General features: G+C 35.3%; 2 protein-coding genes across 4 annotated transcripts; both read left to right on the forward strand.

Annotated features, from left to right (window-relative positions):
* The first annotated feature begins 4,510 nt into the window (after positions 1-4,510).
* On the forward strand, positions 4,511-17,386 carry ralyl (RALY RNA binding protein like). Of its 2 annotated transcripts, XR_003276022.1 has the most exons (10): positions 4,511-4,607; positions 6,480-6,750; positions 13,549-13,621; positions 13,746-13,796; positions 14,748-14,920; positions 15,283-15,396; positions 16,347-16,477; positions 16,571-16,608; positions 16,703-16,754; positions 17,115-17,386. XR_003276022.1 is itself a non-coding variant. In XM_026206310.1 (9 exons), exons 1-8 carry the CDS (start codon positions 4,539-4,541, stop codon positions 16,601-16,603), a joined length of 915 nt encoding a protein of 304 aa, XP_026062095.1. In that variant the 5' UTR covers positions 4,511-4,538; the 3' UTR covers positions 16,604-16,608; positions 17,115-17,386. The 2 variants fall into 2 exon arrangements, 1 of the variants encoding a protein (XP_026062095.1); XM_026206310.1 differs by lacking the exon at positions 16,703-16,754.
* A 378-nt stretch (positions 17,387-17,764) lies between these two features.
* Positions 17,765-27,898, forward strand: lrrcc1 (leucine rich repeat and coiled-coil centrosomal protein 1). Of its 2 annotated transcripts, none has more exons than XM_026206305.1 (20): positions 17,765-17,877; positions 18,462-18,539; positions 18,650-18,855; positions 19,027-19,092; positions 19,863-20,030; positions 20,215-20,384; positions 20,509-20,661; positions 20,804-21,003; positions 22,542-22,716; positions 22,862-23,010; positions 23,929-24,133; positions 24,574-24,713; positions 24,844-25,045; positions 25,556-25,741; positions 25,884-26,058; positions 26,135-26,298; positions 26,481-26,689; positions 26,852-26,989; positions 27,085-27,220; positions 27,386-27,898. In XM_026206305.1, exons 2-20 carry the CDS (start codon positions 18,496-18,498, stop codon positions 27,494-27,496), a joined length of 2,997 nt encoding a protein of 998 aa, XP_026062090.1. In that variant the 5' UTR covers positions 17,765-17,877; positions 18,462-18,495; the 3' UTR covers positions 27,497-27,898. The 2 variants fall into 2 exon arrangements, with proteins under 2 accessions (XP_026062090.1, XP_026062091.1); XM_026206306.1 differs by having other exon boundaries at positions 20,512-20,661.
* The last annotated feature ends 69 nt before the right edge of the window (positions 27,899-27,967 follow it).

Genomic DNA, 27,967 nt, shown 5'->3' on the forward strand with positions numbered 1-27,967 from the left:
ATAACCAGAATGGCAAAGGCTCAGCCAATGATCACCTCCAGGATGATCAAAGACAGTCTGCAGTTACCTGTAAGTACTGTGACAGTTAGAAGACGTCTGTGTGAAGCTAATCTATTTTCAAGAATCCCCCGCAAAGTCCCTCTGTTAAAAAAAAGGCATGTGCAGAAGAGGTTACAATTTGCCAAAGAACACATCAACTGGCCTAAAGAGAAATGGAGGAACATTTTGTGGACTGATGAGAGTAAAATTGTTCTTTTTGGGTCCAAGGGCCACAGGCAGTTTGTGAGACGACCCCCAAACTCTGAATTCAAGCCACAGTACACAGTGAAGACAGTGAAGCATGGAGGTGCAAGCATCATGATATGGGCATGTTTCTCCTACTATGGTGTTGGGCCTATTTATCGCATACCAGGGATCATGGATCAGTTTGCATATGTTAAAATACTTGAAGAGGTCATGTTGCCCTATGCTGAAGAGGACATGCCCTTGAAATGGTTGTTTCAACAAGACAATGACCCAAAACACACTAGTAAACGGGCAAAGTCTTGGTTCCAAACCAACAAAATTAATGTTATGGAGTGGCCAGCCCAATCTCCAGACCTTAATCCAATTGAGAACTTGTGGGGTGATATCAAAAATGCTGTTTCTGAAGCAAAACCAAGAAATGTGAATGAATTGTGGAATGTTGTTAAAGAATCATGGAGTGGAATAACAGCTGAGAGGTGCCACAAGTTGGTTGACTCCATGCCACACAGATGTCAAGCAGTTTTAAAAAACTGTGGTCATACAACTAAATATTAGTATAGTGATTCACAGGATTGCTAAATCCCAGAAAAAAAAAAATGTTTGTACAAAATAGTTTTGAGTTTGTACAGTCAAAGGTAGACACTGCTATTTTTTTGAACACACTCCTTTCAACTAATTGCCCAATTGCACAGCCTTAAGAGCGTGCATATCATGAATGCTGGGTCTTGTTTGTTTTCTGACAATCTACTGAACCTACTGGTAACTTGTTTGCCACGTAGCAATAAAAATTATACTAAAAACCTTGATTATTCTGGTTAGTCACATTGTACTGCTATTATTTTGAACAATACTGTAAGTGCAACAATAGTATCTTGATTATTGTACAGTATGGTTAAATAAATAAATACTATATGTGGACATATAAAACTTTGATTTACGTTTTTCATACTCTTATCTGTATTTAAAAACAATGTTGCAATGCACAACAAAACCATTAGGACCAAGATGAACAATAATTTATAACTAAATGTAGCTATTCAAATGTATGAGATGTTTTTAATAGAGAAATGAGATGGCTTGATGCCACATTTATTTAGTTTTGATGGTCACATACATTCACCCTTAACCATTAAATCTATAGGAGAAGTGTGAAGTACTTTAAAGAAAGTTTGAATGGGGAATGTGATAGAATAACAGACTCCCTGTCTCACAGATGAAATAGTTATTTTTTTGTAGTGTATTGAATGGTATATCTGATATAAAGGATTCTGAGAAAGTTACATTGTTCCTTCTCTATCACAATTTAAGCACATTTCTTAATCACAAATAGTTATTTTCTTATAGCTTAAATACTTTTGTTTAGTCATGAACTTGGTTTACTATTCAGAAGTTAGTAATAAGTGGAGAGGCATCTTCATTCTAAAGAACATTTGACTGGACAAAAAGCTGGAGGGTGCAGGGAAGAGCCTGGCTGTGAAAGACTGTACATTTGAAATGCACATACATTACCTGCTAAGGCTTTACTTAGTTAACTTTTAGCATATACACTACTGTTCAAACATTTGGGGTCAGTAAGATTTTAAAAAGTCAAGTCACCTTTTGTATAGCGCTTTAAACAATACAGATTGTGTCAAAACACTTATCCAAATAGTATCTGTTTAATCAAGATGACGATATCACTGGATATTAAGTGTCCCCAACTAAGCAAGCCAGAGGCAACAGCGGCAAACCAAAACTCCATCGGTGCAATGAGAGCAATGAGAGGCTGAGCACAGACAATCACTGATCAGAGAGAGAGCGTCGCGAAATGTCACAAAAGGAGTGTGTTTTTGGTTGCCAGGGCAAGACAACCCTGCACAGATTACCAAAGAAAAAACAGCATTAAGGGACCAGTGGATGGAGTTTATTTTTACAGAGCATCAACGGAGAGGTGCAAGTGTTTTTGTTTGTTCCCTGCATTTCGAAGATGCTTGTTTTACAAACAAGGCCCAGTTTGACGACGGATTTGTGTATCGTTTATTTCTTAAGGATGATGCAATCCCAACGAAAAAGGGTCACAATTGTGTGTTTGTACCGCAGGCGGTGAGTAAAACTGCTTAAAATATCTCTGCCTCCTTGTTAGTGCGTCCCTTCCCATGCCGGAGACCCGGGTTCGGGCCCCGCTCGGAGCAAGTCGTTGCTGCTGCTGCTCTCGTTCAGTTTCAGCCTCTGGATCATAAATATACGCTGAATCTGACTGTTAGCCATGGTTTGTTTTGGATGATGGTTTTTTTCCTCACGGTAATGTCACAGCTTCCAAACGCTCTCAACGCAAAAGCCTACTGGCGCCCGTGATTCTTTAGCTCCGCCCACACGTCACGCCTCCAGTCAGTCGTGTTTTTCCGGGAAAAATCGGTACAGACTATCTTTCTCTTATGAATACAATAAAACTAAAGACTTTTTGGAGTTATGAAGGATGCAGTACTACTCTATAGGTACTCAAGATTAACAGGATATTGAGTGAAAACGAGCATTTTACCCCCCCTTTAATAACAGCCAGTTTGAAGGTTTTGGAGTGATATCGTAATGACAATGACAAATTAATAATAGTCAGAAGAGGATCTATGACATCTGGAAGCACCTCTTTTAGGAGCTTAGATGGAATAGGCTGTAACATACAGGTTGTTGGTTTAGATGATTAAACAAGTTTATGCAGTTCTTCCTCTCCTACAGTAGAGAATGAGTGGAACTGTTCTTCAGGGGATCTATAACGATCTATGTGACACTGTATCTGATGTGATACTGTAGCTTATAGGTATATGGTAACAATTTTATCTCTTATAGTATCGATCTTGGATGTAAAGTAGTTCATTAAGTCATTACTGCTGTGTTTTTTGGAAATGTCAACACCTGTTGATGCTTTATTTTTCATTAATTTAGCCTCTGTATTGAATAAATACCTGGGGTTATGTTTCTTTTCTTCAAAAAAAGACTAAAAGTAATCAGAGCAGTTTTTAATGCTTTTCTGTAGGATAGGGTATACTTAGGATAGACTTTCCCACCAAGCAATACAAAATACCTCTAGTTTTGTTTTCCTCCAGCTGCGCTCTATTTTCAGGGCTGCTCTCTTTAAGGTGCGAATGTGCTCATTATACCACAGTGTCAGACTGTTTTCCTTAATCTTATTTAACGTAAAGGAGCAACCAACCATCTAAAATGCTATAAAAGAGAGAGTCCATTATTTCTGTTAAATCATCAAGTTGTTCTGAAAGATTGGATATGCTGAGGAATTAAGATAAATCAGGAAGAGTACTTACAAATCAGTTTTTGTGCTAGAAGGGATGGTTCTACCATTCTTGTAACAAGTATAAGAATTAACAGTTTTAACTATTAAGTTTGCACAAGACTAGATAATGATCTGAGATATCATTGCTTGGCAGCATAATTTCAACACCATCAACATTAATTCCATGTGACAGTATTAAATTTAGAAAATGATTTTGACAATGAGTAGGTTCTGAGATGTGTTGTCTAACCCACAATAGAGTTCAAAATGTCTATGAATGCTAATGCATCTTTTTCATTATCAGCATGTATGTTAAAATTACCAACAATTAAAACTTTATCTTCAGCCAGCACTAACTCAGATAGAAAATCAGCAAATTCTTTAATAAAATATTTTTGGTGCCCTGGTGGCATGCATATGGTAGCCAGTAAAAACATCACAGTGGATTTATCATTTTCTTCACTGGATTCTGTTATATGAAGCACCTTTACTTCAAACAAGTTATACTTGAAGCATGCCCTCTGAGAAATACTGAAAATATTGTGATACATTCTAGCAACACCTCCCCCTGTACTTTTTGGACGTGGCTCATGATTATAACAGTAATCTTGGGGGGTAGACTCATTTAAAATAATGTAATCATCAGGTTTTAGCCAGGTTTCTGTCAAACAGAGCACATCTAGATTATGATCAGTGATCATATTATTTACAAAAAGTCCTTGCGTAGACAGGGACCTGATATTCAATAAGCTAAGCTTTATCATTTGTTTGTCTGTATTACATCTGTTTTTTATTTGTTGAACATCAATTCAATTGTTACTTTTAAATTTATTTGGACGTTTTTTGTATTTTCTAGTTCGGGGAACAGGCACAGTCTCTATAGTGAGATATCTAGGTGAAAGAGTCTCTATGTGCTAAGAATTAACTGACTTCTGTGACGTGAGGTCGCTAGCAGACAGTCGGTTTAGCCAGTCTGTCTGCTTCCTGACCTGGGCACCCATTAGTCAACATTAGAAACTCTAAGACTATGTGCCATATTTCTAGAGAGAAGAGCCGCACCACCCCAGGAGGGATGAAGACAATCTCTTTTCAACAGGTGAGATCTGCCCCAAAAATTTGTCCAACTGACTACAAAGCCTATGTTATTCTAAAATAAATTTGAAAGATAAATAATTTTATTCAGCAAGAATGTATTTCATTGATTAAAAGTAAAATTAATCATTTGTAATGTTACAGATTTGTATTTTAAATAATTGTTGTTTCTTTGAACTTTCTGTAAATTAAAGTATACTTAAAAATCACAGTTTCCCCAAAGATATTAAGCAACATAATTGTTTTCAGCATTGATAATAATGAGAAATGTGTCTTGAGCACAAAATAAATATACATATAATTTCTGAAGGGTCATGTGACACACTGAAGACTGGATTAATGTCTGCTAAAAATTTAGCTTTTTCCACAATTTAATAAAAATCTTAAAAATATATTAAAATATTATTGTAAACAGTTATTTTAAACTCTATTAACATTTCACAATATTACAGTTCTATTCTAATTTTATTCAAACAAATTCACCCTTGGAAAGCATTGCAGGCTTCTTTTAAGAACAATAAAAAATCTTCCTGACCCCTACTGTCTGTTATGAAGCTAACGGACTTGGACTAAATGCCACGAAATATAATTATAGATGAAAGTGGTTGTTTCACTTTTTTTGATACAGTCTCACCAAAATAAAGCTATGTTTTATTTTGAGAAAATCCCCTCTCCGGGGATCTCACCAAAGAAATCATTGTAGACTCCATTCCAACCCTTCTCCAAAACACCTGCCTGTAATTTTCAAGTATCCTTGAACACCTTGATTAACTTGTTCAAATGTGTTAGTCATAAAGCACGTCAGCTAAACCCTTGACACCAATGATTTTTTTTTATTGGTTATATTTACAATTAAAACATACAAGAGATTCCTGAAGAAACACTTTGTTATCACTTGCCATGGCAGACAAGAGAAGCCTAACAGTATATCAGAAGCTTTTTTTGAGTGTGAACTTCACTCGTCTCATCTTTCTCACACTCTAGTGCTCCTCACAGCTCATCCTGACTGGAGTCTTCTCTGGTGTCAACCCTATAGTGCTGCCACATCAGCCAGATGTATAGTCTCTGCATACATGAAAAGAGTGATCACAGGATCACCTATATATATATATATATATATATATATAGATTTGCTCAGTGTATAGCAACTGCAGTTAATTAGCAATAGTTTGATTTGGAAGGAGGGTGTGAATGGGTGGAGTAGGTACAGTAAAAAATGTCTTTCTTTATCATAAACTTTTATGTATGTTGCCATTGAGATGGGTTAGGGAATGAACAGGTACATCATGAATAAGTCTGCTGAAGCTCCACTGTATAACTCAATACATGAAATAATAAAAAATTACAAATACATGTGCTTTGAATCTAAGTCAGCTCCCTTTTTATAATATAAATAATAGTTATTAGATAGTTTTGTGTATCTTTTCACATCTTTCCAATGAAATTATGATATACACTGTGTATGCAAAGTAATATTCTATAAAGATTCTATAGACAGAATGGAATAGAATATTCAGAAATCTTGTTAGCAATTGTATTTGCAATTGAAATTTCGATGTAAAACTGAATTTACCCTATGTCATTTTTCCCTTTTTTATCTTGAAAAAGCTGACTGCACCATGTCTGTGGATATATTGGAAGTAGAGAGTCTTGGAACTTGCTCTGCCGCTACAGGAGCAGTGTAGCAGATCTATTCCAAGACCACACAAATTAACATTACCATCAATATTACCACGCTACACTCTGTTTTCAGAGAGTTATCAGGACAGAGATACAGTTACTTTAATTATTTAAAAAATTGTTCAAGTTCTTTGTGTTATATGGAAACAATATAAATGTTAAGGTTTCAAACACATTTGTTTTATGTATGTTTTAGGACATCCTGAGAAGGATGACTGGGAAAACTCAAACCAGCAATATAACAAACAAGACAGATGCTCGCTCACTGAATTCCAGAGTGTTCATTGGTAACCTCAACACTGCTGTGGTTAAGAAAACTGACATTGAGCTCATTTTTGGCAAGTATGGGAAGATCACCGGCTGCTCTGTGCACAAGGGCTTTGCTTTCGTCCAGTATGCCTGCGAGAGGAACGCTCGATCGGCTGTGGCTGGTGAGAACGCCAGGGTCCTGGCTGGACAGACCTTAGGTAAGTGAAATTAATCTCTCTTTGTATTGATATAAATGACTGGACTCAAATAGGATTTCAATGAAAATGAGGAGGAAGGTAGAAAAAGCAGAGCAGGAGAAAATGAGAAAAAGACAGAAAGATGTGAGATCTACAGAGACAGTTAATCTTTGGTCATAGCCGTTCCCATGACTACCTGGTAAATATTTGTCATTCTTTATTAAATATTAAACTCCTGCTGGCAATGTCGCAGCAGCGGTTTGAGTTAAACTCCAATGGATATTTTGTGCTGGACTGATTTTCCTTAAGGTTAATATAACTTTTTTAAACTGTTACATTTAACGCCCCACTCCCCTCCCCAGGAGAATTGATCTTTTCCTGTGAAAAATATTAGTTTTTTCATACTCATACTTTATACAGAGCAGAGTATTTGTAACAAGCAAATTGTTTTGTTTAATTTCAGGAAAAAAAGTATTTTGATGAAAATTCAAATGTTTTTGTAGGTTTTAGATGACTTTGGGCTCTTTCCAACTTATCAGTTGAGAAATCACTGCTCCTATTTTAATTTGTAAGATAGTAACCAAAGCAGTCTAGTATTATTAAAATAAACATACAATGGTACATACATACATACATACATACTGTACATACATATTGTGACTCATATTTACAGTGCTTTATTGCCCCCCTATGTTGGCAAGAGGAAGTACAGGTGAACTGGCATGAACCATAAAGCTGAAAAAAATATAAGAACACACAGAAGAAAGTCTGCATTTCATAAGTGCATTTTATTATGGAGAACATATTTTTGTGCAATACTATGTTTAACGACTGAATGAGATGCACTGTGCAATTCTTGCAGTGTTTTTCCAAAAGATCTAAATGTCTTTTTACTAAATGAAAATTGGCCAATGTCAACCACTAGATGGCAATATAAATATACTCTAGACATCCATGGCGCTGCAGTGGCTATGAGGCGCTTATGAATCAAACTTCGCTTATGAATACATAGGCTACATAAAACACGTGCATATACACCTATAAATTACTCACATATACATGCACACTACTGGATGTTCAAATATACATATATGAAATACAGGTGAACAAGTGTGTATGCATTGCTAACATTATATGTATTGGTATAGATTTCATATTACTGTTCACGTGTATTTCATATATTTATTTTTGAACATCCAGTAGTGTGTGAGTAATTAATAGGTGTATATGCACGTGTTTATGTATTCATAATCGAAGTTTGATTTAAATCCTATGTGGTGCATCATAGCAAAGACAAGTCATAACAAACGCTTATTGTGGAGGATTTATTCATAACTATTGACCACATTCAATTCACGTGGATTGCTTTTACTTTAAAATATAGCAGAATCTATAAGTATTCCAGAAGATTACTAAAAGCTCATAAAAAGCTGATATTAAAAAATCTGATATTTGTCAGATTTTTTGAAGAACACCATATTGTGTCAAACTTAAGATTTATGTAAGCTTCAAAATTAGTATGAGTCAGATATAGGACCTTAAATTTCTCTGACAATTTAGAATCTCTCAGACCTCAGTATAAGACTTTGTATTCATTATTTTCTTTAGCTTGTCTTAAAAAGCTTTTAGAAGAATATCACTGTCAGGTGCGTGTGTATTCATGTCACTATAATAAGTTTTTCTATATCCAAAACCCTCTGACAGATATGAAGGCATCACAATGTCTTCAATTTCAGAGCCTGTCATTAATTCAAAGGAAAAAGCATATTCCTGCATGAATTGCCTCTGGGATTACATTGTCAATAACTACTAAAACTTTTCAAAGAAATGACAGCAGCTGTGGGATGCTGTTTTTTATTTTATTTTGATTTTTATGTACAATATGATCCACGATTAAAGACAATCTGAGACAAGAGTGTAAACTACATCAACTGTTCATATATATTTAGCCATACATTTATCCATACTGTATGTTTATAACAGATATGTATGTTCTTAAACATAGATAAACACAAAACAATATTTTCTAATAATGTTTTATTTATTTTTATTTATTTAGTTTGTATTGATCCAAAACCACAGTATTTATTGGGTCCTGATTAGTAAATTATAATTGTTTTGATTCTTTTAATATTTTTATTGCATATTTGTCAACACCCCCGTTATGTGTTGGTGGTACGGTCTGGAATGGTGCATGCCTGTATGCTGAACTCTATTGAGTCAGTCTTTCACAGTGTCACTACGGTGAAGTGAGTTCAAGGGGAAAGGAGTCTTTTTTTCCTTAAAATATAGTATGCACAACCTTATGGACATGTACAGAAGAACAATGCATAAAGGGAAGCGGAATCAGAGATGTAAGTATTTTACAGACAAATAAGTACCATAATTCTGATAAGGGCTTTTAATTCTTGATTTGTAACAGAATCAATAAAATATGACTATTTATAAAAAATTATTTTGCAGTTTTGTAAATTAAATTTTTAAAGAAATGTTAGTAATTACACAATAGTATAGTCCTGTTTTTCTTTGATATATTAAATATGTTTAATTATTAATAAATACATGCAATTAAATGCAATTAAAACATGCATATAAAAAATGTGTTTGTTTCCCATGGAAGGCATCTTAAATGACAAGTAACCAAATGTACTCACATGTTGTAAAAAGTGAGAGGTTTTCATGCAGGTGTTTCCTTAAGAAGTAATTTCTACTTGATCTCAAATGATATAGTGCAACCTAATGTAGTTATAGTATAAATTTTAACAATATTAAAATACTAATATATTAAAATGTTATTTTATTTAATATAATGATGTGAAACAGTAATTAATATAAAATATTATTTTTTACCATAAAAATATTTCATTTTCAGTAAATTTCAATGTAGCCAGATGAAATATATATATTTTTAAGATTATAAATATTTTCTTTCTTTCTTTCTTTCTGTCTGTCTTTCTTTCTTTCTCTCTTTCTACCACCTTTTGTTCAACTTTGCTGAAAGCTTTCAAGGAGGAAATACATAAGAATCTTGTACTAGTTAAAAAATGTTGTGATCTGTCTGAAATTTTAGATTTTTTTGTCAAAACATCACCTTTTATTGACTAGGCATGATTTATTTATTTTTCTCCTTGACTACAGAGTTTAGTCCTTTAACTTTTTCACACTCTTTGACTTAATCCAGACAATTTGAAACGCAGTTTTGAACAGGCCAAGTAGTTAAAAAATAAATTACCAATTAGACATTTTCAGAAATACAATTTCCTAAACCCCAAAAACTGTTAATTGTGCATGTGAGTTGCATCTATTCATGATGAGCATCCATGTTTTTTGTGTGTCTAATGAAAGACAGCATCGTAGACAGCATTTGTAGCTGTGCACACACAAGACTCCAGGGATAATGAGCGGCACTGAAAATGGATATGATCTCCTCAAGTGTACAAACCGTTCCAGACAATTGCGCACATCAGTCACTGAATTACATCATGCCACAAAAAGAATGAATAAAGGAAGTGAAAAAGATGTTTGATAAGTAGGTCATGTATGGAAAAAAAAACTAATTAGTAAAAGAGATACAACAAATACCAGAGGTGTCTGAATAATACTCATAGGCTACTAGCAAAAACAGAACTATATGAATTTTGTGACTGCAAAGTGAATCGTCAAATGATCTAACTCTTTTAAGCTGACAGGCAGACACATTGACATTAAGCAGAGGTCATCACTAAGAGAAATGCCAATCTTCTCTCTACGCTAAGCCTGACAGACCTTTGAGAGAACAGCATACTGAATAGAGGAGGCCTGTTGGTAAACTTAACTCAAAGTATTGATATGGCTCCACGTCTGGTGGTATTTTAGATGGTCGACACATATCGAGTGAAATGTCTGGAGTGACGTGGGACCATCCTTTGATTATTGGATGATTCAGCCTGTTTTGGATCGTATTGACTCCCAAGAAACAATTATTAAGATCTCACAAAACCATTATCGAGAACTTCGATTGCTTGCTTCCCCATTAATGTCATCAAATAGACAAATCAAAATAGGAAATCAATCGTTCCTGTAACTCAAAAAGTTGAGAATTGCACTAGCATCAAGTGTTTGATTGTCAGGGAATGTATGAACTAAAAAAAATATATGGCTTGAATGCAATGTATGACTCTGGAGGAAAGTGTATGCCAATGTATTATGTAAATTAGTACTGATTAACCATTGTGTCACCATCTGAAAGTTCACTGTTCACTAATGAGAACGAGAACCTAAAAATACTTGATCAGAATATTAAAATCTCATCTGAAACCTTCTGATATTTGCTTGACTATTTCAAATAAATGTATTGTGTCAAAAGTATATAATACAGTTTTTCCCAAAGACTTATAGTCTATTTGTGGCAGCATATATTCAAATTCTATAGCAAATTCATTCCCAGACTGCAACAAGTGTCATCCCAGATCTGGCCCACACATGTATTTCACATGGGCCAGATGTGGGTCAGATCTGAGCCGACATTATGTTGCTGTCTGGGTTCTCTGCCAGCAGGAGGCGCTTGTAGAGTGGGAGAGATAGAGGTTTCCCCGGTAACGGCTGTACACAAAGAAGCGCTCTTCTCACAAACTTCCAGTTTTACCATACCAGATTTTAAATAAGGTTTTGAATCACCTGTGAATTGAGATATAATCTTTAGATGAGCTTTCCTACCCCCTACTTGAGTCAAAAAGAAAAGTACATTTTATTTATTATTATTTGTCTATTATTTGTTTATTTATTATTTTATCTGGATATTTGTTTTTAATTCTGTTATTCTAAATCCCTCGTAACAGATTGTTTGTTCTTAATCATTGCTAAAGGCTAACTTTCGTGGAATATAATACTATTTTTGCAAATGTCAAATGTTACTGGCAAAATGTGTGGCAAAAACAAAAACAAACGTTCAGTGTTGCCAAGTCCGTGGTTTTCATGCGGAATCGGGCTACTACCATGAAACGGAAATCGTCTTTTCTTCTCAGCTGTGATGTATATCTGAGTGAAATGCATCTGAAATGAGACGGCGGGACTTGATTTCACCCTTCGGGAGTTTGGATCGTTGGAAGCTGGTTTTAAACAGGGGGGCAGGGTTTAATATTTTATTGAAGCAGCCCTGGGTGCCGGCATTGGCTAGCGGACCCCCAACTGCTGTTAGCATTCCATTGACTCCCATTCATTTTGGCATCACTTTGACAGCAAATAACTTTACATCTGAGGTGTTTAAAGACTCCGTTTGTCCATTTATTATTTCTAAAGAAACACGAAAATGTATAAAAGGCCCCATTACCTTGTATCTTACGTTGTGGCCCCATAAAAGCAGTTTTTGTAGAAATAGGCTAATGATTGCGTCATAACCAGCGACTCTCTGTCGCACAGCAGAAATTACCGTATGGACAGGAGGAGAAACTCGCAGGCAATCTTTTACTAGTCTATGAAGTAGTCGGGGGGACGTGGAGGCATGAAGTCAAGGGAGAAGCCCATAGAGAGTCCATAAAATTAAAACGGGATAAAATTATCCAACAACCTCTGCAAGATTCGGTTGGTGATTCAGATTTCTCTTGGCACAGCGATTAGAAGACTTACAGGTTGCTCACGTGACATCTACGTCATCAAGCTCAGTTTGAGTCTGTGCAGTAGGCTCGACCCCCAGGAAGTGCGGGCTTCTAATTTACTTTAATTGTCTCCGCTGTGTCCATTTCTTTTACTGTCTAAACCGTGCAGTGCTCATGTTTATTCAACAGGGTCAAAGCCTTTTGAAAAATCTATTTGACACCACAAATAAATCACTGTATGGGAAACACTGTAATATAATACATTTGGATAAAATTGTCTAAAAGACACATTAAATATAATGTTATAATATATAATATTTTTTTTTCTTTTTTTTTGTCAAACTTTTTTGGTTGAGTAAATGATGACAGAATTTAAATTTCTGTATCAGCTTTCCCTTTAGATTTCTCTGTTAGACAACGAAATCAATATCATGGAGCTATCATTTGAACCTCAAACACTTTAAGTCAACGTAATTACATTAATTTGAAGATAACTTTTTTTTTTTAATGATTTTGTGTTAATGTCAAATTAATGATTGTGTTATTAATCAAAATGTTCGCTCTTATCGAAGTTTAGCTGTAATTAGAAACAGCTAATTAAAGAGGAAGAAACAAACCTGATCTTCCCTGTCAACTGTTTTCCCTCCTGCTTTTCAATTTGAATGTATTTTCCAATATAGCCTATATGTTAATTCAAATGTTTTGAGACTTCAGTCTCATAAATATATTCAGAGCGTGACTGTCTCCATTTGAAAGGTCTGTATGCTTCCATAATGAATTTGGCTCAGTCAGGCAAAGACTAATCTAAACTCTGAAAGTGCACTATTTTTCTTCACAGATTTAGTGTTTGTTTTGTGCTTCATCAAAGTGAAGGCTGGAATTGCTTGTAAATGTCTTAAAGCCCCAAATTGTGATTTAGTCAGGCACTCAGGCAGCCCGTCCTTCTGGATAACGTGCTGGGTGACCTTGAAAGGCACTCAGGAGTGATTGTGTGTGTGTGTGTGTGTGTGTGTGTGTGAGTGTGTTGAGGCTGTTGCTCTGATAGCATCTCTCTTTCTGATGAGACAGATGAGAGCCATCAGTCATTTATTCTGTGGCATAATGCCTATTCACTTTCTCAGGGCGCAGATGCTTTTCTAAGTCCATTTTATTCACCGGCCATTGTTAGTCATTCATTTGAAGGAGACTATGATTAAAAGGGAAAACGTATACTGTTTTTGTACAGTGTCCTTTGCTCTTCCCACAGACATTAACATGGCTGGAGAACCACGTCCTTACAGGCCAAAAGTGGGATCCAAGCGACCTTTCTCCTTATACAGGTGAACCACCTAATAAAATAAAAAAATTAAAGAAAAAAAATATATTTTTTTGCATTGTGATCAGTACATATGAAAATATCTGAAATAACATTTTCTCATCTTTTTTATTTATTTATTTATTTATAAGTGGATATGAATTTGATTATGATTTCTACAGGGACGATTTCTATACCAGGTATGTATATGCATTCTCTTATGCAAATGCATGAATTAAAAGATAATCTTTTTATACAGTTACGCTGGTGTTTTAGTAGTTGAATTGGTAAGATCTTTCTTACAAGAGTTTTGCTAATTACATTTTTTGTTAAGATCCACCTGGTCTTGTATGACCTTTTCTCTGTTATGAAAAACTGAGGTAAGGTGTAGAAAAAATTAAAAGCTAAAAAGTAGAGGAATAGCTTCCTCTAATAACCATAAAGAATGTCATTTTATTGGTTTGACTTCGATCCTTTGCTCAGGCTAATGATGAGCAGTCCTCTCCTGTGAGACATTAGCTGAATGTCAGAAAGCTGTTGGGTCGTTAACTGAGCAGCGCAGGCTTCTTTCCTCTGACATTTTCATGTGTTTGCTTTCACACCTCATTTGGCTGAGCTGAGTTTTATACATCTCAATGGAAAATATATGGGTGCTAATGAGCGAAATTCCTTCAGTGAGGTTATTTAAAAATATGCAGGTAAAAGCTAATTATGCTCATCAAGTGTTATCTCAGGGGAGAGGGACTAAAAAGTGATCTTGCTCTTTTGCATGTAGACTAAGATATTCTCTTTATATTATATTAAGGTATTCTCTTTTTATCATAACTAGCTTAAAGTATATACTATTTTAGATTTTAACAACAACAACAACAACAATAATAATAATTGAGTGACATGTTAATGAATAAATCAGTAAGGAATTATTAATGTGTATATATATATATACATATAAAAAAGTAATTTTACCTTCTTTTGCTTACAAGGCTGAAATTCATTTGATCAAAATGCAGTAAAATAGAGTAATATTTGAAATATTGCAATTTAATTTAACTACTTTCTATTGTAATATATTTTAAAATTTAACTTTTTCCTATGATGCCAAACTATTATATCAGTTTAATCATTTTTATATCAAATATTTGTCTTTTCAGAATTTTTGACATTCATGGAAAATTAGCACCCTCCCCTCGAGCCGTGATGCCTATCAAGCATTCCCGTTTGGTTTCACTCTCAACACGCAGGACAAAAAACTCATTCCATCCAAAGATGTCCACCTGCTCTTCTTATCTAAGAACGCTGTCTTCAGGTTCCTTATGCTCTATGGGTTTGTCCATCATTCAAAGTCAATTTGTGTCATATTTCAATTTCCATTATCATATTTTTAGCACCTAACACTCTGCACTTTTAAAAATAAAGGTTCTTTATTAGCATCAATGGTTCCACAAAGAACATTTATCATCCATAGAATCTTTGTATTCCACAAAAGGTTCTTTACAGTCAAAAAAGGTTATTTAGATTATAAAAAAATGAACTCCACATTAAGAAAAAAATTTTCTTTTAAGAACTGTTCATTAACCTGGACTTTCACAAAACATGTCCATACAGTTCATAATCTATTTCCAACCATTACCATTTTAAAACTAAACTGAGCTGATAAAATCACATTGTTTTGTTTTTTTATCCAAGTGAAATCCGATCAGCTCCTGACAATCAAAAAAGAACTGTTCCAGATAAAGATTAAGATTGACTCCTTACTGGGAAGGCTAGAGAAGATTGAACAGAAGCAGATAGCAGAAGCAGGTAAGGGGATGAAATGAACATTGCTGTCAGGGTAGAGGCCATGTTGGCAGGAGATAGATTAAAAACACTTGTCTTACTCTTCACTTGCAATGTCAGTGCAGGAAATCGAAAACAGCACCAATCGTGTCTTCACACACACAAAAACATCCATATAACTGTTCTAGTTTTACTTTCCTGAAAGTTTGCTACACTGTAAAAAAAAAAAAAAAAAAAAAAACACTGAAATTTACAAGAAAAACTGCAGCTGTGATTGCCAGGATGTAAAAAAAAACTACAATTTATTATACCAACCTCCTGAAGTACTAAAATGTGTTTTGTACCTTTATGATATGCTGACAGCCATCAAAAAAACAAAGGTGGTCATGCGAAAGCCACATGATGAATCAAAACTCATCACAAGTAGCTTTTCCACAAATGAGGTAAACACAGGAGCACAGTGTCTTACATGCAAATACAAAATCCACCATGGTAACAAACATAACATAACAATAATGTAATAAACATTAACTTGACAACATAAAATGTAACAAAACCCTAATGTAACCAAGAAGTAACATACTAAAAAAACATGTTTTTAAATTATAAAAAAACATCAAATTTACAGTTTCTCACAGGTAAATCGGATAATAGTCAAAATGTCCTTTTTTCCCTCTGTAATTCATAAAATGACTTGTTCTTTTTCACTTCTAAAAACTGTAAATGTACAGTAACAGTATTTCATTATAAAATGACACTAAATGGCCTGTTAGATTTATTACAGTTTTTTTTTTTTACCAGAGAGAATAAGGGAATTTACCATAAACCAAATAACAGGTTTTTACTATAGCATGTTTACAGTCTATTAACATTAAACAGTGTACAGTTTCTTTAAATATTTACTGTAGCGGTTGGCTGCATTTAAATCTCATTATCTCATTCACCTTTCTGTCCGTGATCTCAATATTGTGTAGACACCCACAGGAAGCACGAGAAGGCCTATCAATCTCTCTATAGTGAGACAGAAGAGGATGTGGATCAGGAACATCAGGAAGCGGGGTCTTGGGAAGTGACTGATGAAGGTGACCGGGCTAACAGTGAACTGGTGAGATGTAATTGAACTCATTTGAATATGAAATGTCTTTTGTTTTTATTTGATATATCAGCAAGACCCATTTGTCTGTGTGTTAAATCCCAGAGAGAAAACCACATATCTGATGTAGACAACTGAGCAAGGTTTGTACCACAAATTAATGTCACTTTATATTTAACATTCTTCTCTCTTTTTATTTGACATCATCGAAAAAATATATTGCCTTTGTCTTTCAAGATTTTTGTGTGATGACGTCACTATCTGTGATTTGAGACTCCCTGCTGTCCATGTAAGAAAAACATAATATTGTGCAATTCATTGCACTCATTATTTTCAACCAGAATTTATGAGAAACATTCATAAGCTATGCCCTGTAAACTAAAAGTAATTTTAGCCATTCATATCTGAGTATTGACCTCTCTGAAATGTCTTATCATTTTACCTTCAGTATTCAGCAAACAGAAAGTCCTCTTTTGCTTCATTCAGTACATAACCAACAGTTTCTTTTAAAATACTGATGAATGTATTATGTAATAATATAGCATAAACAGAATTTACGTGATATTTCTATATTAGAAATATATATATATATATAATTTTTTTATTTTTTTTATTTTTATTTTTTTTCCACTTCTCTTCCTTTCTGTAGGACTGGGACCAGCACAGCTATCAAGTTTACTATTTTTGGAAGATATCAAGATCAAATTGTTCAACCTTTCATGTATATTTATTTTTTGATATGCATTTTTCATGTACAACTGGTCATGCATGCACCTACATGAGTATGTATAGTCAGACAAAATGAAAGGATGAAAAACGTAACTTAATATGTATAATAATTAATGTATTTTATCGTGCAAATATTATTCATTTCAGTGTCAATTGTCATAAAGGTTTGCAAATAAATAAATACAACATTTATTTTATGGGCATTTAATTTTTTTTTTGGACATAGTAATTATGTATAGAGTTAAATCATGTTTATTGAATGCACAATTATGTATAAGTAAACTTTAATAAAATGATTTATGTCTCGCCCATTATTAGGAATATAAACTACGTTTGCATCTCTATTTGTGTATTATTTTTTATTGTAGTTTATAATAACTTTTCTGAAAAGTGAAAATATTTTTGTTTGTTTAAAATTGTGTGACGCATTTGTGAAATAAAATCGGACAAACATCAATTTTCAAACATCAATTTGTAGCAGTGAATTAATGTAAGCCAACTGATAGTAAGTGTCTTTTGGGACTCATCTGAGCTCATTTGAAACTTCTGAAACAAAAGCCGTCTTTAGGAAGTGACTAAGTACCCGGCCGGAAGTAGGAATTGGTAAGCGGGACTTTTAATTTCTACAGCGGTAAACAATCTTTGAATCTTTCGCAGGCAAGTTCGAGTTTACTACAAGTCAGGTAGGTAATTATAACACCCATAATTTTATACATATCATTTATAGTATAATAGAAGAGGAAGTTATCGTGAAATCAACAAAAAGTAATACGAGGCTATCAGACGAACTGACTTTAAAACGAACCAACGTCACATCACTTTGCATTTGAAATTAAAGTTGTATTAAAACTTTAAGTTAACTGTTACCTATCAATAGGTATATTTTATACAACCCTGGCAGCTCTGCTAAGAAGAATAACTGACCTGTTATAAACACAAATTACGCAATCAAATTTGTGTACATAATCAGTCTGGGCTTTGTTTACATTGTGTGTTGTGTTGTCAGGTGATGAACCGTCAGGCGCCCAGGTTATAAATCTTAACGTATGTCAGTTCGTCTTATCTGATTTAAAAGACCCAATTTAACAGTTAACTTACTTCGATTAAGCTTCAATCGTTTTGTAGCAGCAATGTATATAAACGTCTAGTTGTGTGAAAGAAAAACACGTTATGTTGTTCTTAATGTATCCCTTTCATCGATTATTGTTGTGACATTCAGTTAGGTAACACCCCAGATGTCGTGGATTATTGCTTATATATTTGACAGGTTGATAACGACAGAAACCTGTCTGTAGCAGATCATGGCTGTTGGAGAGCTCTGTCTAATTGATAGGGATATTTCAAGGTCAGTTTATCCCATAGTCCAGTTTTACAGCAGAAGTGCCTGTTAACAGGCTGGACAGTATTTTAACTACAGTATGTGACTGTGACTTCACTGAAGATATTTACTTTTAGTCTACTAGAGGTCCCACTGAATCCCAGTATTTCATCGCTGAATCTTCACTGTAATCGCCTCACTAAGATTGAGGGCTTGACGGCAGCATGGCACATAAGACATCTGGATCTGTCATCAAATCACATCTGTCGTATAGAGGGATTAGCTTCTCTGTCCTCACTGCGCACCTTAAACCTGTCCTGCAACTTAATCACCAAAGTAGAAGGTAAAGAAAACACCTTTTTAGGGCAGAAAATGTGGTTAATTTGTAATATAATTTTAATGGTCAATTGAAAGCGTGTCTGTTTTCAATGTGATCTTGAACCGTTCCTTCCTGTTATTATTTCTAATTAGGTGTCTTTGGTTTGTAATCTGTCAATACATGGATTTCTTTCAGGGCTTAATGGACTGAGAAGTCTCACAAGACTGAATTTGGCCTACAATCAAATAAATGACCTAACTGGTAGGTTAGATTGCATTCCCATCAATGTGTGAGTAGTTTGTTTTTGCTCTCTGAATCATTTGACATGTAAGATAAGAAATGCCACTAACATTAAAAAGTCTGGGGTTGGTAATTTTGATTTTATTGTCAGGATCCACACTCTCTGTATCTTCTAAATGACTTGAAATGTATTTTGCAAGAGAGAAATCAACAATCAAACATTTTGTCAACATGTCTTCTTCAGTGAATCATGCAATAACATTTCCTGCTTTTGATTAGTTTTTTTTTTATTCGATTTTTTTATGAATTTTGCATAATATTATTAAAATGTAAAATAACACTTTTATTAAGATATATATAATTATTGACTATAATAGAGCTATTTCTATTTTAATATATTTCATAAATGTAATTTAAAGCAAAAGTTGAATTCTTTAGCAGCGATTACTACAGTCTTCAGTGTCACATGGTCCTTCAGAAATCATTCTAATATGCTGATTTGGTGCACAAGAAACATTTCTTATGATCAATGTTGAAAACAGTTGTGTGGCTTAATTTTATGAAAACCGTGATATTTTTTTTTTAAGACTTGTTGATGAAAGAGTTCAAAAGAATGGGTTTTAATTGAAATAGAACCATGTTAAATTCTTGTCACATTTTACCAATGCACGCCTGCTTAAAAAAAAAAACGTTTTTATTTAATTTTATTATTATTGAACCCCAAACTTATGAACGAAGGTGTAATTCACAGATGGACAACTTTCTGTTCACTCACTGCTCTTTGCTTTCAGGTCTCTTGTATCTTCATGGAGCAGAGTACAAACTAAAGTACCTGCAGCTCCACAGCAATCGTTTGGATAGCATGAACCACCTGCTGCAGTGCATGGTGGGACTGCAGAATCTGAAAGATGTTACTCTTAGCAAGGATGGTGCACAGAATCCAGTCTGCTCAATGCCAGGTTTGTATGAAAAAACCCTGAAGGAAAATCGAGAAATTTTTTTCAGACAAGGCAACTGTAAATCATTCAATGGAACTGGTGTGGAAAATCTCAAATTTGGTCTAAAATGGCCAAAAAGTAAATATGTAAAAGATAGAAAACGTTGGCAACTTTTTTCACTAGTATGTTCTTCCTTTGTTTGTAGGCTACAGAGAGATGGTTCTTCAGTCTCTGCACCAAGTTTCTACACTGGATGGAGTTGATCGCATAGGAAATCCATCTCCTTTAGCAGAAGACAGTCCTATGGATGTTCCTGGTCTTGAGGACTTTCTTGAGTTTCTAATTTCATCAGACGCCAGCGTTAATGAAGAACTGGTAAACTGTTTTTATGATACTGTTTATTTTCTCAAACTCCTCAGATATTTATTTGTTTTTAATCTGAGAATGGCATTTGAATCATTTTGAGGTGGTTATGAGACATGTTTATGTTCATGGTCACAAGGCAAAATCAGATGCTCCTCTCACTACTCCGCGGATTGATGAAATCCTGACCCAGTTTCGACAACGAGGTGGAAAACCAACTGCAGAAAATCAAGAAAATGAGCAGCGAATTAAAATACTAGAGCAGCAGGTTTCCCATCTCATTCAGAAGGTAAAGAAAGGGAAAATGGATTACTACATTTCAGTTATCATTTATTTCATTATTAATGATCACTAATTCAATCTTTTCATAAAAATAGCACAATCCCAAATTTTAAAAATAGTATAAATCTAAATTATATATTTGAACTCAGGTTCCTACAGGGGATGGCTTTAAAACAAACAGCGCTGTATCTTTTGTGATACATAAAGCAAAAAGAGACACCGATCAGACATCAGCGAGCGAATGTGACAGTGGAAAAGAGAACCAACGGCTTTCCAGAGTCCTGTCTCATCCCAGAGGCTCTGCAGGGAAAAAACTTACCAAGGACACCAAACCCAAACAATCTGACTGGTGAAGTAACTTGTACACATTCATATTGATAAATGCATTTAGTCTTAAACTGAATTTCAAGTGCTTATTGACATGAGTTGCACAAACACATCTCATTACAGTTTACTGGATTTGATTAATAATGTAATTTGCTCCAGCACAGAGCTTGAATTGTGTTTTGAGAGGCTTCAAAATATTTACTTGTTCACTTGTTTTTTTCTTCTAACTTTAGGTTCAGAATCATAGAAAAGCTCCAGCCTTTAGACAAAGGCTTTGCAGTGGTTCAGTAATCAGGGCAGTTTATAAATTGTCCTTGCTCCTCCTACTTAAAATTGCTTGTACACATGAATGATTACACTGTCACTATTCAGTTCTTTTAACTCAATCAAAACTAAAGTTGCAATAACATGAATCTGTAGAGAGAGTTACTGTTGAAAAGTTACAGCAACATACACTAATGCACCATTACTGTATGTAAAAAAAATAAAAATAAAAAAAATATATATATATATAAAATGAATCAGTGAAGATGAAATTCAAGTGCAGACTTTAAGCTTTAATTCAAATATAAAATGCTAAGGAATTACAATCATTTTTATACACAGTCCTTCCATTTTCAGGGGCTCAAATGTAGTTGGACAAATAAATATAATCATAAATAAAATGTTCATTTTTTTATATTTTGTTGTGAATCCTTTGCAGGCAATGACTGCCTTAAGTCTGGAACTCATGGACATCATGGGTTTCCTACTTTGTGATGCTTTTCCAGGCTTTTACTGCAGCTGACTTCAGTTGTTATTTGTTTGTGGGTCTTTCTGTCTTTTTGTCTTCAATAAGTGTAATGCTTGCTCAGTTGGGTTGAGGTCATGAGACTGACCCAGTCATTGCAGAATGTTACACTTTTTTTACCTTCAAAAACCCCTGGGTTGCATTTGCTGTATGATTTGGGTCATTGTCCAATTGTACTATGAAGTGCCGTCCAAACAACTTTACTGCATTTGGCTGTATCTGGGCAGAAAGTATATCCCTATACACTTCAGAATTCTTCCGGCTGCTTCTGTCTTCTGTCACGTCTTCAGTAAACACCAGTAATCCAGTGCCACTGGAAGCCATGCATGCTCATGCCATCACACTGATCCACCATATTTCAGAGATGATGTTCTATATGTTCTCCATACTTCTGTTTTCCTGTCATTCTGGTACAGGTTGATCTTAATTTCAGCCGTCCAAAGAATGCTTTATCAGAAGTAATTTATATCTGTGATGCCAATACATACATTAAGATTTATTTATAAAAGATCATATGATGCTGAAGACTGAAGAAATGACTGCTGAAAATTTGGCATTGCCATCACAGGAATAAATTGCATTTTAAAGTACATTAAAATAGAAAGCAGTTCTTTTAAATTGTAATAATAATTTCACAATTCACATTTACATTTTTATGTTTTACATACAGTAATTCTCACATTTCAATGTTTTATTTTATTTTTAATATTAATATATAAAATATTTAATATTAAGCAGTCTCACGCTGATGTTTTTTTCTTCCATTGCAGCGTGCCAAATACACAAAAGCAGAAGTCCACAAAGCAGACTGTTGTCCCCCGTAGGAGGACGTCTGTCCAGAGCTCTGTGTCTGTTGAAACCTCAGAGTCTGTAAAAAAGTGCCCTAAAAACATCAAAGCCAGTCCTAACAAAAGCTCAGCTCAATCTCAAGAGGAAACCTACAGGGTATGCAAACTTCACAGGTCCAACATTTCTCTTTATTAAGCAAAATTAATATTTGCAAAGAGTAATTAAGTGTGTGTCCAACATTTCTCTTTATTGAGCAAAATTAATATTTGCAAAGAGTAATTAAGTGTGTGTTTACATGCAGGCAATTGTGGAAGAGCGCGACCAGGAGCGTGAGCGGCGCTGGAAGGCAGAGCAGGCTGCAAAGAGACTTTCTGACCAGGTCAAGAACCTGCAGACTCGAGCCAGCGAGGAAAAGGACTTGCAAAGTTTGGCCTTACACACCACAGACAGGTGAGGGCATGTAGAGTCCTCTGTTAATATTGAGAAATATAGTTTCACTTTGTCTCTGTGTTCTGTTTTACTTTTGCATTGAAACCAGTGTGAATAATAAAATGAATGCAAATTGAGCAGCCTAATTAAGAGTCCTACTGCTGAGAGTCAAAGCAATATATATTTATATATTACCAACAAACGCAATTAGCTGCAACATCTATTATCTCACTCATTCAAGCACTCTTTTCCATCAAGGACACCTTAACAATCTTCAGCCGTCCAAGTGTTTGGAGAGAATCTTTGGCTTGACGTATTGCACCTAATTGGTGTCGGCTCCAGCTGAAATGTTAGATCTGAATACACTTGAGTATAATTACATTTTATTAGAAGTTTCCAGAGACCCTACTGCAGGGTCCTGATGTATGAAGCTCTGCCATCCCACCTGCATGGCAGTTTCTGTGGCGTGATGTCGGCCCTGATATTGTGCTCTAATATTATAGCCCACTGTGATAAATTTGAATTATAATGGAGATTAAATTCATGGTGACAGGCACATGTCTGCCACAGATCATCAATCAATCCTAATTGCCACCCCTGCAGCACTTTGCTGCTAATGACTCTCGCCTCACAGTCCAGTGTCTGTTCTGTTAACTCTTCTTCTTCCGAGTGTGTGAGAATGCAAATTAATGTAATAGTGTCATGAATTATTTGTCTTCAAACAGAAGTTTTACTGATGTTTTCATTCATTACGATTGTTCAGTGTATTGGAGATGTAGCATAGTGTGTGTAGCAGCAGCATGTTGGCAACATTTAAAAATCTGAATTCTCCAAAACTCCAAACTTTTGAATGGAAGTGTACATGAATACGCATGGCGAAAGAGAACGCATTTTCCAAGATATTGTGAAGAAGCAGCTCAATCTGTCTTATTCCTTTAGGTTGAAGGAGATGTTGTTAAAAGAGCGCTCTGATCGGGCAGCATTGCAGACTCGTTTGCAGGAGTTGGAGGAGAGATACAGGTCTACGTTAGAGCAGCTTGAGCAGCTGCACAACCGGGAAGACCAACACAAGAAGGCTCTGCGCAGTCTGGAGGACAGCATGACCAAAACCGAGGCCCTCAGGGTCCAGCAGCGTGCAGAAGAGGTAGAACAGTTGCAGTCCATATCTTTAATATTGACGGATCCATAGCATGGACTGAGTGCTCCAGTATAATGTAAAGAATGTCTGAACCATACATCCAGTCTTCACGGGCCGACAAGAACTATTCCTACTTACAAGAATGCTTAAATAAAGAAATACTGGTAGTCATCTAAAGGGCATTTTCTGTTGGATGGTTCCAGAAGCAGTTCCCAGATAAAAATACAGGCATATGGCGGAATTAAAAACATGTTTCAATTTCTTTTTGACATTTCAATCCTTTGAATTGAGTTAGGGGAATATTTACACTTGACCTTTTGCATGTGTTTGAATGGCTGCCATGAGAATGCTGCTACTTGAACAGTTATCTACTTGGAAACCACTCTTCAAAATAAAATAGTTTTCTATATAACATTTCAAGCGAATGACCTGCTGTATTATTTCAGATGAAGAGGACTCAGGAGTTAGGGAATAAAGCATCTGCCTTAAAAAGGGAAGTTGAAATACTCCGCGCATCAGCTCGACAGCACAAAGAGAAGATGCAGCAGTTGCATGAACTGTTGGCTTCTAGGGAGGAGATGCACAGGTACACAGGCACCACATAGAATCATGCCCATGATCATTTAATACAAAGAGTAATGGCTTGAAAATGGTTCAGTTTACAAACAGGAAATTTCAACTGTTTCATCTTGCACCTGTTTGACTTTGTGTGACAGGAAAGAGCTTGCAACGCGGCTGCTTCCTGGTGGGACTGAGTTTAAGGAGGCTGTAGCCAAAGAAGTGGTGGCGATAGAGCAGAGATTTGCTCAGAAACAGACTGATTTGGAACAGAAGATCTCTGATGCTAGGAGACAGTATGCTGCTCTAGAGGATGAATTTCGCATGGCTCTCACCATTGAGGCAAAGCGTTTCTCAGAGGTAAATCTAAATTGTGGGGTAACATTTTAAGTCTGAAATTTTTTTTTTTTGCTTGGATCGATGCTAAATATGATACCAACTGAGGAGGAGAACAGTTATTTGTAAAACTTTTTAAGTTAAATGTATCAGTTTTGAGAAAACAGAAATAAACAACAGTGCTGATGTGAATGTCAGTGCAGTATTTCAAAACGGTGCTGTTTTAGTATTATGTATGTACTATTACAGCTTTTAGTAATTTTATATTTTATTTTCTGTTCTTTTGTCATAATTTATTTTCCTAATTTTTCTGAAGAGTTTTTATTCATTTTTTTTATTTTTTTTATTTTAGAAGTAAGTTTAGTACTTTTATTTTTGTTCAGCTGTATTTCAGTTAACAAAAATGTTTGAAAAGTTTTAGTTAACAATACTGCATGAAATGTCAGAAATGTTAATGACACGAGCCCCAGACTTTTCTGACTGGTGACCCTTTCTGTGTGTGTGCGTTTGCGTGTGTGTGTTTGTGATTTGTAGGTAAAGGAGGGTTTTGATCAGGTATCTGCTGAACTCTTAGACGTGAAGTCAAGTCTTAGCCAGTCTCAGCAGAAAGAGAAGCAGTCAGCCTCTTTGGTGCAGGAGCTCACAGCTATGGTCAAAGAACAGAAAACACGCATTGCTGACCTCCTCAAAGCCAAGCGTGAAGCTGCTGCTGAGTTCAAGGTATAACCAAAAGATTTTACTCACAAAAAGTTCTCGATTTTGTTGTGTCCTTTGTGGATTTTTGTCAAATCATCACATATCAGATTTCGATCACTTTAGTAATGCTTTATAAATGACATTATGCTCTGTTTTTGTATGCTAGACTCGTGTACACTCATTGGAATCCAGGTTAGAGGACGATAAACGACTAAACCTACAGGTGGAGCTACTGAAAAAGGACAAGTCCAAGATGCTCTCCCAGCTTACTGCTCAAGAGTCTGTCATAGATGGACTACGGGCAGAGAGGAAGATCTGGGGCCAAGAACTTGCACAGCAAGGTACTTCAGTAACCTCAAGAAAACTTATAGAAAGTATAACCCAGACATTACTTTTTGTATTTGTCCATTTATTTAGGTGCATCCTTAGCACAGGACCGTGGGCGACTGGAGGCCAGAATTGAGGTTTTGTTAGGTGAACTGGAATCGCAAAAGAAGCAGAACGAGCGAGACAATGATGCACTCAGGATTAAAGCTAAGATTGTCGAGGACCAGACAGAGACTATTCGTAAACTAAAAGAGGTAAAGTCCTACTTACTCAAAAAAAAAAACTAAACTATAAACTAAGATAGAAATTAGATGGATATTTAATGTAGTTCAAATTTATAGAAAATATGTTATTACATCTTCTTAAGTGAAAAATCTCATGTGTTGTAATAGTTTCATCGCCTGGCTGACTTTTCTCTGACGTTTTCCTTCTATAGGCATTGCTGGAGCGAGATGATCAGATCCGTAAACTTCGTGATGAGAATGTGCAGGACCAGCGGAAGCTGAAGCAGCAGCTGGAGGAGGAAATGGCCTCTGCAGTGGAGCTCAGGGACACAGTGGAGCAGCTCAGTATCAGGAAGGAGGAGCTGAAACAACAGCTCCTTGATAAGGAGGCAGAGCTTGATGAGGTTAAAGAGACATACAGGTATGGAATAACACTAGATAAACTGCTATCATCTCATGATTCCAAGCTTTCACCCTAACTTGCTATTACGGACAGTATTTAGTTGTTTGAAAGGGTGTATGCTGATGACTCACACCATCACACAGTTGCTTAGTAATATGTTCAATATTTTTAATGTTGCAGGGCCTCAAGTAAAAAATGGCAGGAAAAGGCAGAACTGTTGAACAGGCTTGAAAGCCAGGTGAAGCGAATGAAGGAGGGTTTTGATTCCAAAGAGAGAGCCCTTATAGAGGAAAAAGATAAGGCTTCACAAGCACACCGGTATGAGATGGGCAGCAGGTCCTAATTTTGCTAAGGAAGCATATACAGTATACAGTAGTTTACATATGAAACTTCTTTGAATTTTATTTTATTAGAGTGGCAATGGAGAAGCTTCACAGTGTGGATGATGCCTTCCGTAGACAACTAGAATCTCTGCAAGCTTCCCATCAAGCTGAAATACTTCGCCTTGCAAATGACAAACAGAAACAAATAGAAAAGGCTAATCAGAAGGTATTACTGCCACTATTGATTCACTGTCATTCATATTGCTATTGTCGGTACATGCTAGACCAAAGTGTGCAGACTGGAATTACTAGAATTACTTGGATGATTTACTTGGAGAAAGCTTTCTCAAGAACATATTTATTTGTTTTCTTTTTTTTTTAATAACCACAGGTACTCCAGGTGGAAGAGGAAATGCGCCAGCTGCTTGAGGAAACCGAGAGTAATAAAATGGTAATGGAGGAGAAAATGAGACGCCTCACACAAGTGCTGAAAGACTTCTAACCTCCTGTTTGTTACAAGCCAAAGACAACAAAAACTCGGAAGATGTCTTTTTCAAGATTTATGTCAATGTCTCTCAGTCTGGCTGAGAACATGTCCTGAAATTATTGTACTTCTGAGTGTCTAGCCTACTGTATTGCCTACTGTTTTTTGGCTTTGTGCTTCAAATTATATAGAAAATCGTAGAGACTGTACATTTTTTTTTCTTTATTATTATTATTATAAAATAATTCATAAATTGGGTATGCATATATATAATGTGTACGGTATATGTATACAGTTAAATACATGTACATCTTTTTTGCAAAAACGTTTGTAACTTGAGCATAAAGCAATATATACTGCACTTTTTATATACGATAGGCTTTTTTATTATCGTATAATTAAATTATTAACTTGTTGTCACTGTTTGTTGTGTAATTTTAGAAGATTTATTAAAATTTAAAATAATTCTTCAGTTGTATGTTCGAGGTC

Source organism: Carassius auratus, chromosome 27, assembly GCF_003368295.1.
Source record: "Carassius auratus strain Wakin chromosome 27, ASM336829v1, whole genome shotgun sequence".
NCBI lineage: Eukaryota > Metazoa > Chordata > Actinopteri > Cypriniformes > Cyprinidae > Carassius > Carassius auratus.